Here is a 21,237-nt window from a genome sequence, read left to right on the forward strand (position 1 = left end):
TATCTAAAGGTTTATTTAATAGCTCACAGAGTTGTTAATTTTTTTTCCTTTGGGGATCACACCCAGCAATGCACAGAGTTACTCCTGGCTAAGCACTCAGGGATTAGTCCTGGCAGTCTTCAAGGGACCATATGGGATGCTGGGAATTGAACTTGGGTTGCCTGCCTGCAAGGTAAATGCCCTATCCACTGTGCTACCGCTCCAGCCCTATTGTTAATGTTTTTATAAAAGTTTCTAGAAAATACTTTTAACCTAGCATGACTGTGGTTATCCATCTCCAAATTTTTAATTCTTGATATTTACTATGTTCCAGGCATGGAAGAATAGTGAATTTTAGTTCACCCTCTTACGTACCTTGATAAAATTTTATGAGCCCATAGAAAAATAGAGTTATGTTTAGATAAACTCATCATCTTTATTAAGTTGCTATGTACAAAGGAACCTGTTTGTCTTGTTTGGGGTTCATACCCAGTGTTGTTCAATTCATAATCCTGGCTTTGCACTCTGGGATTACTTTTCTTGGACTCAGGGTTGCTAGTAGGCCTCTGAGAACAGACCCTCGGTTGGCCACATGCGATACAAAAGAATCTTATCATATGTGGTCTTTGTCAGGCTTCATAAAGTAGACTTTTTACAAATTTTAACCAAAAAATGTGTAGTAGGAACATATATAAACATAATGTCTATATGTATATAGTTGTATATGACAAAATTTTGATATCTAAGACAAAGCACCATAAAACACTGAAGCTTCTAGGGACAATAAAATGAACAAAAATCTCCAGAAATCTTATGAGGACAAATAAAGGAACAACTGTTGTGTTTGTTCTAAGCAATTTGGTTTCAAATTTCAGTCTGATTATAAGGTATTCTCCATCTTTTATATGAAAACCCTTTAATCGCAACATAGACCGAAATAGGAGTGTTAATCATCCTCAATGTAAAAAAGGCCATATAAGTATAGGTTGTTCAGAAAACCTTCATATGCATTTTTCATAGAATTTTTCAAATAAATGTTGCTTTATTGAAATATCACAACAGACATATGATAATGTTACTTTTTTATACAAATTCTAAAGTGACATGACATCCCCGAAAATATACAGTAGAAATAATTCAATACTTTGAGCAACTTGATTTTAACCTTACATTGAGGAAGCAGAGTACAATCTGCAGGTCTTAATCAAGAAAAATGAGTGACTTTAATAGGTTATTACTTTGTGGAAACTAAATTCAGGAGTTATCAGATAGATACAAATATTATTTTACTTACTGAATATATGTTAAAAAGACATTTATTAATCACTCTAGGCCCCTAGTTAGCAACATATTCTCTTTGCATATAAATCCAACTGTATAAAGACAAACGCTCATATATAAAATGACTTGACTTACTTTAGATTTACAAGTACATTCTGTGTATATATGAACAGAAGAAAAGCCTTTAGTCTTCAAATATTTTATCAAAGTCATGACTCTTGATCTTCAAAGTATGTTAAAATTTACAATCTATAATACAGGAAGTCCAATGCGCTACCGAGAGTATTCGATATGCCAGACACAGTAACAACAAAGTCTCCAATGGAGACGTTACTGGGCCCGCTCGAGCAAATACAGGAAAGTCGGCTTAATATGTATTTTTTCCAGATATATCTAAGGAATTTGCAAAAAACATCGCTAAAATATGACAAAAGAAGAAATATAATAAATGAAACCACTGATATCATTACTCTTTTCTCTTTCTATCTCACATCAGCTATTGAATATATCAAATCATTGATCACAGAACAGGTGACGTTTTCCATTATTTTTTCGTCATGAGAATGACAATAAATCTGAGTATTTACTCTTTTGTAGGATATCCTACTAAAAGTGACGCTGGACAAAATGTTATGTTGTAGGATGTGGATAGACTTGGTCTATGTCCTCACAAAAATATGAGTACTAATGAAGATGTGAATGGAGGTATTTCCCAGTGTGGAAACCTAAAAGCACACTTGGAAGAAGCCAGGAAAAACATTGAATATCATATAAAAAATGGTTCGATAGGTTTGGCTTCTATTGACTGGGAAGATTGGAGAACCCTCTGGGCTAGAAATTAGGGTTCAAAAATATTTACAAGAAAAAAATCTATTGAGTTTGTTGTGCAAAACATTGAAAGTATTAATCCAAGTGAGGTTAATGAGACAGCGAAAGCAGAATTTGAAAAGGCAGCAAAGAATTTCACTCTAGAGATTTTAAAACTGGGAGAATAATTAAGACCAACAGCTATTGGGGTTATTACCTTTTTCCTGATTGTTAGAACCATCAGTATAGGGTACGCGAATATAATGGAAGTTGCTTTGACATAGAGAAAACAAGAAATGATCAACTCGACTGGTTGTGGAATGAAAGCACTGCTCGTTATCCATCCATTTACTTGAATAAAAATTTAAGTTCAAATCCCCGAGAGGCACTCTTTTCCAGAAGTCGTGTTTAGGAAGCCGTTCGTGTATCTACAGTGTGAGATGTTGAAAATCCACTTCAGATTTTTGTGTGTGTCCCTCGAATTTTACAGAGGCTCCTGGAGAATTTCTTTCTGAGGTAAGAAAATCAATGCAAACCACAGGCCATGACATTGTATTCAGGCTGGTATTCAGTGGAATTGTACATCATTTGTGAAGAGAATAAAATTTACATTTTAATACACTTGAGGTAGAACCAGATCACCATATAATAAATAGAAGTGTAAAATAAGAATATATTTGACTTTTAATTCAAATGTGTAAAACTTCCAGCAAGAATGAAGTATTGTAGAAAATGCAGAATTTGATTCTTGTCCTTAGTTTCTCTTTTTATAGGTGGTTTTCCTTCCCTCCCTCCCTCCCTCCCTTCCTTCCTTCCTTCCTTCCTTCCTTCCTGCCTTCCTTCCTTCCTTCCTTCCTCTCTTCCTCCCTCCTTGCCTCCCTCCCTTCCATCTTTTTCTCCTTCCTTCCCTCCCTCCTTCGTTCTTTCAGACTTTTTGTTCCTTCTTCCAATTATCTTGCCACAGACAGCCTTAAAATGCTCAGGGTACCATATGAAGTACAGGGATCTAAGGTATGTTCGTTCTTGCTAAGCAAGTGACTTACCTATGCACTGTGCATCCACCTTTGTTCTTCTTTTTTGAAAATAGTTCAATAAACATCGTGAAAATATTTATGTTTTATGAAGACAATATCTCTGAACAGGCTTGGAAACCTCATCCACGAGACCCACATAACTGGGTTCCTCTGCCGGTTCCTTCATGAGTGAGGCTTGCTTGAGTGTGTGGAGAGTGCCCTTGAGCATGGCTGCAGCTGGGTTTTGGAGGTATTCGGCTGTCAGGATTCTGCTTGGGGCGGGGAGGGAAACTCATCCCATTCCCATTCAATGTGCCCAGGTGAAGACAACATTTCATGGGGTCAGGAAATTCTGCCTTTTGAGTAATTTGAATGATAGATACCATTTGTTTCTCTTCTTCAAAGTTTTACCACTAGTCAATATGCACTTGTTCATTTGTGATGCATTATTAAATTATTTTTCCCTGAGCACACAAATACTTAGTCATTAAATAAAATTATTTGATTGTAAAGGTCATCAAAAAATGCTCTTTGGTGAAATTGGACTAAGTGATTTTTTGGTACAACTTTTAGTTAAAATATTTTATTTAAAATGGATGAAAAAATTGAAGAGTGATTGATTTCTTTTATATTTTTTATTTTATTTATTTGATCACTTGACATTCTGTTACTCATCTATTTGCTCTAGTGGGTGCCAGTAATGTCTCCATTTGTCCCCGTCCCGTCCTAATGTAGCCCAATAGTGTCTGCTTGTTCTAGGAACAAGAAGAGGCTCAAAGCGATTGTTCAGGGTCTTGATGAAGATGTTTCATCATCTTGTCAGTGAGCAGCCATGAGATTTTTTTGCGTCCCGTGGAATCCAGTCAGTAATGGCTCTAGTCCAGTGGTCATCACCAAATCTCATCACATATCCAGCTCATCTGATTTTCGACGCCTTGGCAAACGAGAGAGTGTCCCTGATTCTTGATCGTCAATGGAGGTTGGAACTCCAGATTCTTTCTCTAATTTGAGTGAAACTTGATACTCCAAACATAGCTCTTTCAATTACTTTTGTGAGACCTCAATAGTGTTCTCATCCTGTTTTCATAGGGCCCAGATCTCTGAGGCGTATGTTAATACAGGAAGAACAGTGGGATTGAAGAGATTTATTTATTTATGTTTAAATTGTATTCAATCACCATGAGAAAGTTACAAGCTTTCATTTTTGGGTTACAATCACATAATGATCAAAAACCCATCCCTCCACCAGTACACATTCCCTACCACCAATATCACCAGTACAACCCCTTCCCCCCTCTTCGTGTCTCCGTAGCAGGCAATATTCCCCATACTCTCTCTCTGTACTTTTGGGCATTATAGTTTGCAATAAAGACATTGAGAGGTCATCATGTTTGGTCCATTAACTACTTCTGGCACACATCTTCCATCCTGGCTGATTCCTTCAGCCATTATTTTCTTAGTGATCCCTTCTCTATTCCATCTGCCTTCTCCCCTCAACTCATGAGGCTGGCTTCCAGCTATGGCAAAACGCTTCTTCTATAAGTTTATAAAACTAATAAAAATATGTTTTTTTAAAAGTTTTTTTAAGTTTTTTTAAAACTTTTTTTTATCAGACACGGTGTAGTCAGTTTGTGTTGAGGGATCATTCCCTCTGGGTCAAAGGTCTATATGTGCATCAGGAATTGTAGAGTCAGCAGCATGTAAGACAAACAAATTAAAGGCAGTACTATCTCTCTAGGCCAAGAGTAATAGAATTCTGTAACATAAAGAAAACATAATGTTGGTGGCCAAAGAGATATTACGGCAGATGACGAGCATTTGTCTTGTACATCATCAACCTGGTTTGAAACCCGCAACTCATAGGGTCCCCCTAGCAATACTAGGACTAACTCTTAAGTTCAGAGCCAGGAATAACCCATGAGCATTTCCAGGTGATCCAAAAATTAAAAAAAGAAGAACTAAAACATAATGTAAACATAAAATCCTGTCTTTTATAAGTGGGTTGGAGTGATAGCACAGCCGGTAGGGTGTTTGCCTTACACACGGCCGACCTGTCCAACCCAGGTTTGATTCCTCCACCCCTCTTAGGGAGGCTGGCAAGCTACCGAGAGTATCTCCCCACACGGCAAAGCCTGGCAAGCTACCCGTGATTTATTCAATATGCCAAACACAGTAACAAGTGTCACAATGGAGACATTACTGGGCCCGCTTGAGCAAATCAATGAACAACGGGAGGACGGTGACCATGACAGTCTTTTAGAAGTGTTTTTAGAAAATAAAGAGCTCGTTTTAATTTTAATTTGGCCTGAAAGAATAATATATGGTGATTAAAGCATTAGTTTTCTAATGAAAATGTTCAAAACATACCTAAGGGAGAACACTAGGAATCCATTTTCTCCCATGTATTAAAGTTAGTTGAACCTCTAGACTCAATGCAAAAAAAAATGTTGCCATAGAGAACACAGGTTTTTTGGGAGATGAACTTCTCCTTTACTGATAGAAGTTGACATGTTGGTGATGTATGAGTGGCTTAGAGTAACAAGAGCCACATTCTTATTTCAGGAAGTATAAGTAACAGAAATGATCATCTAAGATGTAAAGAAAGAATATTTTTGGCCTTTTGTTGCCCATAGATAAACTTGTTAAATATTTGACTATATTAAATATAGAAATATTAGCTATAGTTCAATTTGAAACTCTTATCTCTGCTTGTTTTGAGTTACTCTTAACTATTCTAAGAGGTTCTTTCCTATTATGTGCTCAAGATTCAATCCTGGTGGTACTTCGAGACTGTAGGTTTTGCCAGAGATTGAGATAGGATTGGCTATATTTAATGCAGCTTCTTAAACTCTATACTACCTCTTGGTTCTTCATTTTGAAACTTTAAAAAGATTATCTCAGATACACTGAATTGGGCTTTGGGCCATATCCTTTCTTTTTTTTCTTTTTTTTTTTTTTTTGTAGGAGTACAGCTATTTATTCAGGCACTGATTAGCGGATTCAATTGTGCATGAACTCCACCTTACTTTTTTTTTTCATTTTTTTATAATTTTATTCATTGAGTCACTGTGAGAGCAGTTACAAAGCTTTTGGGTCTAAGTCTCGGTCATACAATGAAACACCCGTAACTTCACAAGTGCCCATTCTCCACCACCAAAAACCCCAGTATACCCCCATCCCATACCCTCCCCCTACCTGTGGGGCAGATGATTTCCACATTACTCTCTCTCTGATTACATTCAATATTTTGATACCAGACCCACCATTATTATTTGTGATTTTACCCCAACACTCAGATCTGCTGAAAAGGCAACATTAGACAATTTGTTTTCTATTGCTTCAGTAGTGGCCGTGGGATTTTGAAATTCCGAAATTTTAACACTTAAATCCAGAGGGATTTCTGCCAAAAGCCACTCGGTTTCGAGATCTGCTCCTGAGTCTCTGGGATCATGGCCATTGAGCAGCTTGATGAGGAGCCAGAGAAGCCATTTGTGGGTGATGACTTGGGATCTCGTTGGGGTGGGGAGGACAGGCCCGGCTCCACCCCATCCCATTAGGCCCAACAAGTTTCGTCACTGCGGGCCCAAGCCTGACTGTCCAGTGGCCTCTGGAGGATGACTGCCACAGAGCCACCAGAAGGAAACATGCGGAGGGACAGTACCCTTCCCCCACTGGGGTGGCCCGGCAACAGTAACCTACTGCGGGGTCCGGACACATTTCTGCCAAAAGCCGCTGGGTTTCGAGATTTGTCTCTGAATCTCTGGGATCAAGGCTGTTAAGCAGCTTAATCAGGAGCCAGAGAGGCTGTTCGTGGGCGATGACTTGGGGTGTCGTTGGGGTGGGGAGGACAAGCCCGGCTCCACCCCCATCCCATGAGGCCCTGTGTGTCTCGTCACTGGGGGCACAAATGTGACTATCAGTGGCCTCTGAAGGATGGCAGCCACTGGGCCGCCAGGGGGAACAGGCCAAGGCACGAAACCTATTCCCACCTGGGTTGGCCCAGCACTGGTAGCCTACTGCAGGGGCCGGACGCATTTCTACCTAAAGCCGCTGGGTTCCGAGATTCGTTTCTGAGTCTCTGGGATCATGGCCTTTAAGCAGTTCAATCAGGAACCACAGAGACCTTGCCTCCAATTATATAACTGAACCGGAGGTGGTTTGTGGTGTGTTTCCCACATACCTAACTTGGCTGTTTACTTTCTTGGTAAATTTTGTCCCAAGTTTTTGGGGTCTGGCCAAAGGCACAGCAGCAATTTTGGGATATCTGCAAGTCTGAAGGTGCCATGAGGCTGCTGATGCACTCGCGTCACAGGTACTGATTGATCTGCAGGCAGCACCATACCCCCGGGCCATACCCTTTCATGCAAAGGTTTTACTCTTTGTTCTGTGTATGTAGATCACTCAGGCAGTACCTGGGTTCATGTAAAGTACAGGGCATCAAACATGTGCCAGGTGGGTACAAGGTAAACACCATACCTGCTATACTATCTCTCCTCTATATGAAGAACCTTTGAAACAATTTTACTGGTAAGGTTAAAGAAAAATATTTTCTCCTTGACTGAGTTTCATTTGTTGTTGCTTTTTTGTTTTTAAAATGATTTATTTATTTTATATTTTGGGTCAGACCTGGTGATGCTCAAGAGGTTTTCCTGGTTCTGCACTCAGGAATTACTTCAGGCAGTGTTCATGGGACCATATAGGATACAGAAGATCAAACCCTGGTCAGCTGTCTGCAAGGCAAACTCACTCCAAGATGATCTATCGCTCATGGTCATGGTCACGGTCCTCCCGTTGTTCATCGCTTTGCTCGAGTGGGCCCAGTAACGTCTCCATCATGAGACTTGTTGTTACTGTGTTTGGCATTTCGAGTACGTCATGGGTAGCTTTCAAGGCCCTGCCGTGCGGGCAAGATACTCTCGGTAGCTTGCCGGGCTCTCTGAGAGGGGTGGAGGAATTGCTCAGACCCTCTTTTTGTTGTTCTTGTTTAGAAAATGCTTCATACAATGAATCCATTCTTATATATGTTACCTTTCCTTTCATACTATTAACTTTCTACTTAAAGAATTCATGCAACAATCTAAAGAATTACCTCAACAATGTCCTAAATCCTTACTTACTGAATGTCACCAAAGCAGCCGAAAGGTGTACCCAAGTGCTTTGTATAGGGAAAGGAGTATGTAAAAGGAATAGTTGGAACTCAACTCACTATCTTCACCTGAAAGAAGAAACATTTAGGATTGGAAATGGGGACATTAAAGAGTCCAAAGTGAACAAGAATTTTACAAACCTAGATGTGGAAAAATTTGATACAAAATTTGATCACAGCTGTTATTCCAAGATGGACTGTAATCAGACAAGTTCTTAGCTAAGCATTAATTATATTAATGTATGTAATGCTAATGTCTGCATATCATCCTCTCTAGATCCAGTTGATTTAGATTCTATTCTTATGGAAAAAAATTAAGTCCTGACTTTTTAGCAATATCTCAATTTCCATTCTATCTGCAATGTTAACTTATTTTAGTCTCTGAAAAGGTGTCTTTGGGTTCCTTAGAGTGAATATTCAGTGGAAGTCATCTCCAACAGCCTCCAACAAGGGGTTCAGAGCGCTAAACAGTATAACATATCCAACCACTTACTCCTGAATACAATAAAAATAAATTATATATTCTAGTACATATTCAATGCTAATAGTTTTTGGGGAGGCACACATAGAAGTGGTCAGGGTTTATCCCTCGCTCTGTGATCATAGGTCATTCCTGGGAGTGCTTGGGGAGCCATAGGTGGTACTGGGGATTTGGACCAAAGTGAACTTTTTAAAATACAAGTCCTGTTACCAATAAGACCAGCACATTGAGGGGGGGTATAAATAAGTGTATACTAACCCAATTGGAAAATATTCACTGTAATTTAATGTTATTGAAATTTGTGTGCTATGAAAGCACCATAGTAAGATTGTCTATGTTTATGTGTTACACACAAAACTCTTGAAATCTTCTATTTTGCAATTTCTCTAACCTTAATGAACAAACTCATTACGTTTAAAAGCAAAAGTAAACTATTTCGAAGTTTAGTACACTAAAGAATATGACATTACAGTAGGTCAGAATGAGTTACATACATGTCATTTATTGGAATTGAAAGAGTAAGAAACTGGCCCAAAAGGTGGTTCCTTAAGTTAGGGTCTCATTTCCACTCAGGGTCTCATTCCCACTCAGAAACCCAGATAAGGGCAGAACAGAGCATCTAATAAGCAAAGAATATTGGTCATTGTTACCTCAGCATCTATTGTTGCTGCTTTGGGAACCTTGGAGAAAGGTTGTCAGGAGAAAGAAGTTTGTAGGAGGGATAGTACAAAAAAATAAAAGATTAGACTGCATTCATAAGGATCACATAAGTTTCCAGAATGAGTAGGATATCAAGATGTAGAGAATTGACACAATTGAAGAGCCCATACTTTGTTTAATGATATAATCTTCACAAAATAATGCTGCATAGAAATCACAATAACCCCAAAGTTATTTTGTAAGTAATGTCATGCTTTAAAAAAGTATAATTCATCAATATACACCACATTGATATATACTGAAATTTTAGTTGATTTTCTTTGTTTGATTTTTCATTGGCTGTATAAATTCTTTACGGGGCAGCCAGGGAGAGGTTCCAATGGCTCTTCCCCTAGCTACCTGGGTTTGGAGTGGGCCCCGGGCTGCTCGCCCAGCCAGGGCAGGGGACATGGAGTAGACAGTGGAGGAAATGATGGCCAAGCAGGTTGATTGATCAGATGCCCTTTATTCTATTCTCCTTAAGTGCCTGCCCCAGTCTCTCTGAGCCTCCTATTCTAGTCTTCACCTCCTCTCATTCCTGTCTCCTGCTCATCTCTCTGAGCTCTATCTCACAGTCTAGGCACTCTCTCTCTCTCTCTCTCTCTCTCTCTCTCTCTCTCTCTCTCTCTCTCTCTCTCCATGCCTGCTCCTGTATTCTCCTACATTCTTCTCTCCCTGACCTCCCTGAGTCCATCTTGCTGCCCTGCTCTCTCTCTCATTCTCCAACACTCTTGCCTCTCCAACTCCCCAGCACTCTGGACCTACACCACACCCAGTCAAGTAGCAAAATCAACATAAGAAAACCCTTCCTGAGGGCCCACCAGGTTCAAAGGGAACACCACTTAAGAGGTATTCCAAAGCCCTTCCTGACTGCCCAAGGGCAAAATACCCCTTAAAGTGTTTTTCTCTTTTCCTTAGTCCAAAAACTCTATCAACATCTTAATCCTATTTATTTTTGTATGGACACAGTAAAAGATAACATTTGAGGCTTGTAAGGCAGCTCTCCTGGGAAAATCATGCCACAGTTCAAACTACAGCTTCCAGACCAGATTAATTATTCCTAACCCTAACAGGGTCCAAAACTAGTTATTTCTTTTTGGATCATGACAGCATTTGTCCATGACCAACCTCTTAACTTATAGTTAAGTTTTTAGGCGCTTTAGCGAAGCCCATCTCAATGCCAGGGTAGCACACCTCTTATGGCTTGCTGTGGTTCCATCCAGTCCCTCATCAGGACCCTGCTTTTGGGAGCTCTAGGAAGTAAAGGCAGCTGAGGCTTAGGTGAGAGAACAGATGCCCAGGAGGGAAATATCACTGAGACTCATATTATAAAAGCTGAAAGAATCCATATTAGGGCATCAAATTTTTGTGTACTTTAGCTAACTTGCAACATTGCTTTCTGTAAAACTGCTTGGCTGCTTTGCACCTGGGGGAGAGAGGACTTGGAAAGTGAACAGGGCATAACTTCTTTCTAAACCAAGTGTGACAGGATTCAGGTGTATTTACTCTCCCTGAAATGTATTGTCTCAGTAAAGCACCCTGCAGATTTGGGTAAAGGATAACTCAGGATGCAGGTGGTTGGGGGAAATTGCCCTTTCCTGGAATGTATTGTCTCACTAAAGCACCCTGCAGACTTGGGTAACTCAAAATGAGGATGGTCAAGGGAGATTTCCTAAGGCTTAATGATTCCAGCTATAACCTTGCTTGTGCTGACAATCGATGTACATAAATGCTGATCTTTGAATCCATAGGCTAAGGAGTGAGGTACTTTTAAATGGATTGGTTAAGAAAGTATATGTTGTTACAAATCTATTGGCTATGAAATGCGCAGGCTTTGCTGTAACGGCCAGTGACGGCCTATATAAGATCCCCTTTGAAGAAGTTCGGGGCTCTCAGACACTGTCCATTTTTGGGGTATGCTGCGGAGCCCCAGCATGCTGGTCTAAATAAACCCCGTTTTTACTCCTGCAGGAATTGTGTCTATCTGGTCTCTCCGCGCCTCCCAGGGCTAGGGAACTCCCAATCCCAACAAAGCAAAGCGTATACTGTCTTGTTTGGTCCATACAAAAAGGACATTGCTCTGAATAAACAATGCAAAAGACTTAGGGAGAAGAGAAAAACAATATTGACAAATCAACAGAGCACAAAGAAAAAGTTACAAATAACCACAGAGAAATGGGAGCACTGTGATGGGAACAATCCAATAAACCTAAATACCCGAGGCTATGCAGGAAGGACAAAACAGTGCCATCTTACAATTGGCCACCCTCAAGAACTCATGTCTGCTTCTCTCAGACAGGAATATAAAATGAGGCCCTCATGGCAATGCCACCAGACTCCACATCAGGCTGTTTTAACTCGGGGCATCTTGGAGTGGGGTGGGGGAGTTCTTCACTGCCACAAGAGACCCAACCCAGATAGCCGACCTCCTCTACCCAACCACCGCCATGCTCCAGGATGCTTTCCAGACCTCATGGCAGCTTTGTGGCCATGACACATTATAGGACACTTTCTGCCCTTTTTCCATAATTGACAAATGATATTTGATGTTGTTCAGACACTAGGAAACAAATCATAGAGAGAATATATACCTCTCGGAGAGCCTGGCAAACTACCAAAAGTATCCCATCCAATTGGCAGATCCTGGCAAGCTCCCCGTAGCGTATTCAATATGCCAAAACCAGTAATGACAACTGGTGTCATTCCCCTGAACTGGAAAGTGCCTCCAATTGTAGGGAAAGATGAGTTAGAAGAGGCAGCAAAAATCTCAGTGCTGGGGGGAATAGAGACGTTACTGGCATCTGCTCAAGTAAATAGAAGAACAGCAGGATGACAGTGATACAGTGATTTTTTGTTTGCTTCCGTATACAAACTTGTTTGCTTCCGTATACAAAGTTGGACTCTTTTTCTAATTTTTTATTTTGTTAGATAGTTCACAATATTTGATGACGTTAATATTCAAACACCAATCCCACCACCCTTACAATTTGCCACCACCATATTTCAGGTGTTTCATCCTGAACTCGAATTACCTGCCCCAAAGAAGAACCAAAATAATATAATATTTCCCTGTAAGGTTGGTTGCCTCCTACTTTGAATACCATCCAATGTGTTGTGGTATTCTTGGACTATGGAGAGAGTGTGTCCTATGAATGTCCGTAGAATTTTTACTCGCGGTTGAGGCTCGTCCTGAGTGTATGAAGAGTGCACTGATCCTGGCAGAGGTTCGAATCTGGGGACTTTCAGCTACTAGGGCTGCAACGCTTGGTATGGGGTGGGGTGTTACTCACGCTCCTCTGGGGTGCCCAAAGTGAAACAGCCTGGTGTGGAGTTCTGTGGCATGGCTTTAACGGGCGTCACCTTGGTCTCTTCTGAAAGAGAAGGGTGTGAGGTCTGCATGGAGGCCAATGATGAGATTATCTGGCACAAGTCAGGGGTGACTTATGGGTGTGACTCCTGAATCACCAGAGATGGGGCATAGGGGCAGAGGTTATATGTTTCCAGTTTCCAGTCCTGTTGAACCCAGAATTCTCTGTCACAAAGGCCTGCATACCTGTGTTTTCTGGGGGGGTTCACTTGAGGGTGAGATTTGGCCAGAACATGTGGAGAGCAGCTATGAGCAGGGCCGTGGTTGAGTTTTAGGGGTTGTTGGCTCCTGGAACTATGTCCCTTGAGGCGGTGTGGTCTCACCTAGGCTCCTCTGAGGTACCCTGAGTGAAACAGCCTGACATGGGGTCTGGTGGCAAGGTTATCAGTCCTGACTTTTAAAGGGTAAGATTGTGGTCTGAGTTAATTTTTTTCAGTATGGTTGACCTGTTTTACCAACACCTCCTTTGTCAAAGAGGTTTTCCTTTATACACATAATGCACCTATATTCTTTCAAAAGATTCCATGAACAGATATGTTCCTGAGTAAATGTCTTTGAACTCTTAATTCTACTGTATTGTTCTCAGTCTATACTTATTACTGAATCATGAGTTCATTACAATCATTTTGTAATATAATTTAAAGTTTGGAGGAATAAACAGATTCATATCTTCTTTTACCTAAAATGGCTTCATCTACTCTGGAGTCTTATTGCCCTATATAAATTTTAACCGGAATTTGTGTATGTCTCCTTGAAAAGGTCATGGATATTTTGATAGAACTACATTGAAACTTTATAATGCTGTGTATAGGATGGCTCTTTGGACAGTTTAAATCCTTCTGATACAGAACAGCTTATATGTTTCCATTTCTTATGCCATCTGAAATTATTTAGCTCTGACATGGTTTTTATTGTATCAGTCTTCTGTTTCTTTTATTTAGCTATTTTCATGGTACTTAATTTTCTTGAGATGGACTCTGAATGGAATTATTTTCGTTATTTTTGTCACTCTTCTATTCATTATACACATAGAAAAATGCCATGAATTTCTCATTTTTGCTCTTTCAGCCAGCCACTACTATGAAAAATGTAGATTATATAATATAAAACTGCCCTTAATATTATTTTGAAAAAATCTCGTCATTGTCCCTCATCAATCAGAACAATTCAAAACTAATTTTATGATTTAAAAGCAATCTTTTATCATTTTTTATTTAATCACTGTGACTTGCAATGTTATTCATGATTGGGTTTCAGACATAGAGTGTTCCAACACCAATCCCTTTACTGGTATCACCTTCCTTCCACTAATGTCACAAAGACACATTTTTTGGCTTGGTTTGGTTTGGTTTGTTTTTCAAATCAAACTATAGTTTGGAAGAGGTTAGTTTATATTTATGAAGAAATGTAAAGTGCAATAATAAATATTTTTATCTGAACTAGCAAAGCATAGTTAAATATTCTTAGTTATCGTAAAGATTGCTTTGCTAAAGTTATATGTTATATGTAAAAATGTAAATAAAATCAGTACCTGATACAAATTGTAAAATGAATTAGCAGAATGGGTCCAATGAGTTATTGCATAGGTTAAGCACTAGCCTTGCATGCAGACAACTTGGGTCTAAATCCCCAGTACCATCAATGGCTCCCCATGCATACACAGGAATGATATCTGATCACAGAGCCAGGAGTAAACCCTGAACACCTCTAGTTGTGCCTCCTCAAAAAAAAATTAGTCTTGAAAACATAATTGTTTGCATTAATGATTTCATTTATTATAAATTCATCATAAATTTATTTCTTTATTATAAATTAATCATAAATTATCAAAATTGATTTATCATAAATCATTTCATCTATGATTCATTCATACACATATGATTTCATTTATATTGTATTCAGTAATAAGTGCTAAGTAGTTTTTTACTGGTTAACACTCTGAAGCCCTTCTTGGAGTTTGTTGGAGATGACTTCCACTGAATATTCACTTTAAGGAATTCAAAGACACCTTTTTCAGAAAAAAATAAGTCAAAATTGCAGATAGTATGGAAAATGAGATATTGTTAAAAATTGAGAACTTGACTTTTTTCCAATAAGAATAGGATCTTAGTCAACTGGGTCTAGAGAGGATGACATGCAAACATTAGCATTACATACATTAATGTAATTAATGCTTAGCTAAGGACTTGTCTGATTACAATTCATGTTGGAATAGCAGCGGCACTCAAAGTTTGTAGCAAATTCTTTCACATCTAGTTTTGTAAAATTCTCATTCACTTTGGACTCTTTAATGTCCACATTTCCAATCCTAAATGTTTCTTCTTTCAGGTGAAGATAGTCAGTTGAGTTCCAATTTTTCCTTTTACATATTCCTTGCCCATTACAGAGCACTTGGCTACACCTTTCGGCTGCTTGGGTGACATTCAGTAAGTAAGGATTTAGGACATCATTCAGGTAATTGGTTAGATTGTTGCATGAATCCTGTAAATAAAAAGTTAAGGGTATCAAAGAACAAGGTAACATATATAAGAATAGATTCACTGTGTGGAGCATTTTCTAAACAATAACAACAAAAAGAGGGCCTGAGCAATATACAGAGGAGGAGGACATTTGCCTTGCAGGCAGCTGACTGTGTTCAATATCCAGTATCCCATATGATCCCTTGAACACTGCTTGGTATAATTCCTGAGTTTTGAGCCAGGAGTAACTCTAGAGCATCACTGGATATGACACCCAAAACAAAATTAATGAATCAATTTTTTTTAAAAAAACGAACAACAAAAAAAGCAACAACAGGGGCTGGAGAGATAGGGTGTTTACTTTGCACGCGAAGACCCGCATTTGACTCCCAGCATCCCATATGGTGCCCTGAGCACCGCCAGGAGTAACTCCTGAGTGCAGAGCCAGGAGTAACCCCTGTGCATCGCTGGGTGTGACCCAAAAAGCAAAATAAAATAAAAAAAAGAGCAACAACAAATGAAATTCAGCAAGGGAGAAAATACTTTTTCCTTTTACTCTTAAAAATAAAATTATTTTTAAGGTTTTCGAGAGGAATTTTAAGAAATTTAAATGACATTTAAAACCACTGAATAGTTACATGATTGAGATTCAATATATTTTAAACTTGGTTGACCTATTGATTGATTTATCATGCCTTAATCAGGGTGAGGAAATGTTGGCTATATCTAGAGGAGATATAGTACAGCAGGTATGGTGCTTGCCTTGTTCCCAGCTGATACATATCTGATGCCCTGTACTGTACATGAGCCCAAACACTGCCTGTGCAATCTATGTGCACAGAGCCAACCGTAAACCCTTTGTTTGAAAGCGTGTGGCCCAAAGTCCAAATCAGTGTATCTGACAGGTTATGGGCTCTGGGTCTCTCATCCCAATTATTTCAGTGATTAAGTGTCTGAATTTAACAAAAACAAGCCAACATTCAACATTCCTTTTTTTTTTTTTTATTTTGGATCGCACTTAGGAATTACTCTGAAAATGCTCAGGGGACCAAATGGGATTCTGAAGATTGAACCTGGACAAACTCGTGGAAGGCAAATACCCTACTCACTCTGGCCCAATACTTCAAGGTGTTTTTAACTGTCAATTAAGAATAGATAAAGTTTATGTCCCTTAGGTGTGTTGTAAAGATGACAGGATAAAAATTATTATATTAAACTGCCTGTGTTTTACCAGGAATTAAAAACATTTTGCGCCATGTCTCATAAGCCAGATTCCTCTGGTTCCACACGAATCTCATAACATAAAAAGGAAAGAAGAACTTATCTACATTTCACAAAGACCTTACTTCCACCATTGCAATTAGACTTGGTATTACTGAAACTCAAGCTGCAAATTAACCAGGAACATAAGAAAATTTCTTAAGTCTATTTAATGCAGTATAGAAAAATGATAGTAATTTTTATTATCAAACTTGCAGTTAAATGATTACAAATTGGAAACACAAGCATAAGAATTTGAAATAGAGTAAAGTAGCAACAATTTCAGGCAGTACCATAGGTAGAAATTAGCCAGGGTAGCAAAATCTATCCCTTTGTGTGGGATGCTGAGAATTTCCTGATCACAATTGCAGACTGTGATGTCAGGAAGAATGTAAAATAAATTAATGAGTTAATTTAGTACCCTCTCCTGCATTCAACTAAATGGGGGAGATGACATATTGTTCCTTATTGCCTAAACTAAAAAATGATCAAAACTTGTTAAAGCAAAATATCAATACAGGGAATTCATAGTGGTTAATCATAGAAATACAGTCTGTTGAAAAGGAAGGTCATATGTTTCAGGAAACATGAGTGATGCTTTGAACTATTTCTAAAATAGTTATATATTTTAATTCATTTTATGACAAATAAAAGATTCTGCAAAGTGTTTAACAGGATCTCTTTCAATTATTTTTTTCTGTCATTTCTTTAGGCACTATTCACACCTGAGACATACAAAAATGCAAAATAGTTGAAAGCATTGAAATTATCTTTTTAAAGTTATAAAATGAGAAAACAAGAGGTAGTATAGAGTCTAAGAAGCTGCCTTAAATACAGCCAATCCTACCTCAACCCCTGGTAACACTTAGAGTCTCCAAGTATCACCAAGAATGAATCTTGAGAAAAGAGTCAGAAGGAAACTCTGAGCATAGTTAAGAGTAACCCCCAAACAAACAGAAACAAAGTTTCACATTGAAGCTTACCTATTATTTCTATCATTAAAAAAGTGAAATTTTGACTAGTTTATCTCTGGGCACAAAACACCAAAAAGTTCTTCACATCTTACATGATCAATTCTGTTCTTTACATTTTCTGAAACAAGATCCTGGCTTTTGATACCATAAGACTTTCTCCATGACACATACATCACCATTATGTCTACTTCAATGAATAAAGGAAAAGTTCACCTCTAAAAAATTTGTGTTCCCTATGACAATACTATTTTCGCATTGAGTCTAAAGGTTCGAGCTAGTTTAATACATTGGAAACATGTATTCCTAGTCTTGTCCCTTAGGTATGTTTTGAACATTTTCATTGATTTCAAAAACTAATTAACCTTGAATTATTCTTTCAGGTCCAATTAAAATGAAAATAAACTCTTTATGTTCCAAAAACACTTATAAACAACAATAGTTTCATTTATATTATATTTTCATACTTTTGCATTTTTTTTAAATTTTTGGGTCACCTTGCAATACACAGGGGTTACTTCTGTCTCTGAATGTAGAAATTAGTCCTGTATTGCTGGGGGACCGATATGGGATGCCAGGTTTCAAACCAGGTTTGGCAATGTAAAAGGCAAATGCTCTACCTGCATTACTATGTTTTTATCCCCAACATTATATTTTCTTTTTGTTACAGAATTCTATTACTCTGGGCTAGAGAGGTAGTACTGCTTATAATATGCTTGTTTTGCATGCTGCTGACTCTTCAATTCCTGAGACACTTATAGACCTTTGAGCCATTGGGACTGATCCCTCACACATACTGAGTACACTGTGTATGACAAAAGGGGGTCAAAAGAACCAGAAGTCTATCACTCTTGGATTTTCTAATGCACTTTAAAAAAACAAAGTAATTTTATCCTAAAAGTTGTACAAAGAAACCAATAAGCCCAATTTTACCCAAGAACATTGTTTTATGACCTTTACAATAAAATAATTTTGTTCAGTGACTATATATATATGCATGCTCAGTTAAGAATAATATAGTACTGTATCACAAACTCACAAGTGCTTGTCGACTAGTGCCTTTGAAGAGTAGAAAGAGAAGATTAGAAACAGAAGAGTAGAAACAAGAGTAGAAACAGGAATTCATTTAAAAGCTACTCAACATAATGCGAGAATTTTGAGTGGGTAGAAGTGATTTTGCTGCTCAGTAGGAATCAAGTCCATGAAATATAAGTTCCAGAATAAAGTCCAGAATCATATTATTTACTTCCAGACTCGAAAGAAAGAAAATACATCCTGCCTCCAATAGAAAGAAACAAATGGTAGATTTTTGGATTCCATAAAACACATTGTGCAACTCTGATGTGTGAGGATCATCGCACTATTTTTATTCCTCAGAATCAACAGAAACATTAAAACTGAGAATAGTTTAGCCTATTGCCTACAATTAAACTTACCTTACTTTTGCTGAAATTGAGGCTTCCCCATACTATAATTCCAGAGGCCCCTAGAGCAATACTCTCACCAATAGTATTCATAAGATCAAACTGTCAAATATGATAGAAAGAAGTTAAACCAATTGGAACAAAATTAAAATTACACAAAGAAGAGTAAAATAAAGTTAAGCAGCAGAATATACAAGTATAATTTAAATCTTTTCTGCTAACTTAATTTTATCTTTTAAAAGATACTGTCTTCGTAAAGCAAAAATCTTTTCACAATGTTCATTGATCTATGGTCAAAAAAAAGAAAATACAGAGATGGATTGCACAATGAATAGGTAAGGCACTTGTTTGGCAAGATCGGACATACCTTAGGTCCCTCTACCTCATATGGTACCATGAGAATTTATAAGTTGTCTCTGGCAATAAAATTTGAAGGAGAAAAATTATGAAAGAATAAAGGAGGGAGGGAAGAAAGGAGAAAAGGAAGGACGGAAGGAAGGAAGGAAGGAAGGAAGGAAGGAAGGAAGGAAGGAAGGAAGGAAGGATGGAAGAAAGGGAGGGAGGCATGACCACCCATAAAAAAAGAGCAACTCAATACTAGAATAAATTTCTCCATTATCAACAATACCTCATTCTCATTGGAAGCTTTATATGATTGAATCAAAAGTCAAATATATTCTTATTTTACACTTCTATCATTTTATGGTGAACTGGTTCTTATCATGTGTACTAAAATATAAGTTTAATTCCCTTAACAAATGATGAACAATTCCACTGAATACCAGCCTGAATACAATGTCATGGCCGGTGGTTTGCACTGGTTTTCTTACCTCAGAAAGAAATTCTCCAGGAGCATCTGTAAAATCCGGACGGACATACACAAAAACCGGAAGTGGATTTTCAACACTGCGCTTTGTAGATACCCGAATGGCTTCCTGGACCCGATTTCTGGCAAAGAGCGCCGCCAGTGGATTTGAACTTAAATTTTTATTCAAGTAAATGGATGGGTAAAGAGCAGTGCTTTCATTCCACAACCAGTAGAGTTGGTCATTTCTTTTTTTCTCTATGTCAAAGCAACTTCCATTATATTCTCTTTTCGTGTACTGATGATTGTAACAATCAGGGAAAAGGTAAAAACCCCAATAGTTCTTTGGTCTTAATGATTTTCCCAGTTTTATTGTCTTTAACATGAAATCCTTTGCTGCCTTTTCAAATTCTGTTTTTGCTGTCTTATTAACCTCAACATCATCAAGACTTTTATTGTTTTTCCTAACCAACTCAATAGATTTGTTCCTGTAAATAGTTTTTGAACCCCAATTTCTATCCCAGAGGGGTCTCCAATCTTCCCAGTCAATAACAGCCAAGCCTACAGAATCATTTTTTATATATTCTTCAATGTTCTTACAGGCTTCTTCCAAGTGAGCTGTTACATTTGCACACTGGGGAATACCTCCATTCACATCTTCTTTAGTACTCATATTTATGTAAGGATATAGACCAAGTCTATCCACATAAAACAATGTAACATTTTGTCCAGTGGTATTTTTGGTAGGATATCCTACAAATGAGTAGATGCTCAGATTTATTGTCACATTATAATCCTTAGGACATTTTTCAGTTGGAACATTCCATGCAAGGATGTAAGTAGTGTTTGGAATAATAGGAGATGCAGAATAATTCATCGTCAAGTAAATTGGAAACATAAGGTAGGTGAGCATTGCCAGAAATAATCCGTTGAACCCAACAAAGTTGCAAAGGATGATACATTTGACCTCTAGTACTTTCATGACAAAAAATAATAATGGAAAAATGTCACCTATTCTGTGATCAATTATTTGATATATTCGGTATTTGATGTGAGATAGTAACAGAAAAGGATGATGATAACTATGGTTCAACTTATTATGTTTCTTCTTTTCGTATATTTCAGGAATGGTTTGCGAATTTCTCAAATATATCTAGAAAAAATACATATTAATATTAAGCCTACTTATCTGTATTATATATTGTAAATTTTACAATACTCAAAAGATCAAGAAGCATGACTTTGATGAAATATTTGAAGATTAAAAGGTTTTTCTTCTGTTCATATATACACAGCATGTAATGTAACTCTAAAATCAATCCAGTCATTTCCTATATAAGCATTTGTCTTTATACAGTTGGATTTATATCCAAAGAGAAGATATTATTAATTAAGGGCCTAGAATGATTATTAAATGTCTTTTTAACGTATGTTAAGTAATCAAAATAATATTTGTATCTGTCTGATGGCTCCTGAACTTAGTATCCACAAATAACTAAAATTACAAAAATCATTAATTTTTCTTAACACTAGCAGTTTGTACTC

At 37.9% G+C, this 21,237-nt stretch overlaps 1 protein-coding gene across 1 annotated transcript; it reads right to left on the reverse strand.

Annotated features, from left to right (window-relative positions):
• Positions 1-14,951: 14,951 nt before the first annotated feature.
• LOC130027639 (hyaluronidase PH-20-like) lies at positions 14,952-20,569 on the reverse strand. The gene is made up of 3 exons (XM_056118492.1): positions 19,718-20,569; positions 18,900-18,989; positions 14,952-15,254 (listed from the first exon to the last, which is right to left on the reverse strand). The coding sequence occupies exons 1-3, from the start codon at positions 20,567-20,569 to the stop codon at positions 14,952-14,954; spliced, it is 1,245 nt and encodes a 414-aa protein (XP_055974467.1).
• Positions 20,570-21,237: the final 668 nt, after the last annotated feature.

This window comes from Sorex fumeus, unplaced genomic scaffold (genome assembly GCF_029834395.1).
Source record: "Sorex fumeus unplaced genomic scaffold, SorFum_2.1 ptg000037l, whole genome shotgun sequence".
NCBI lineage: Eukaryota > Metazoa > Chordata > Mammalia > Eulipotyphla > Soricidae > Sorex > Sorex fumeus.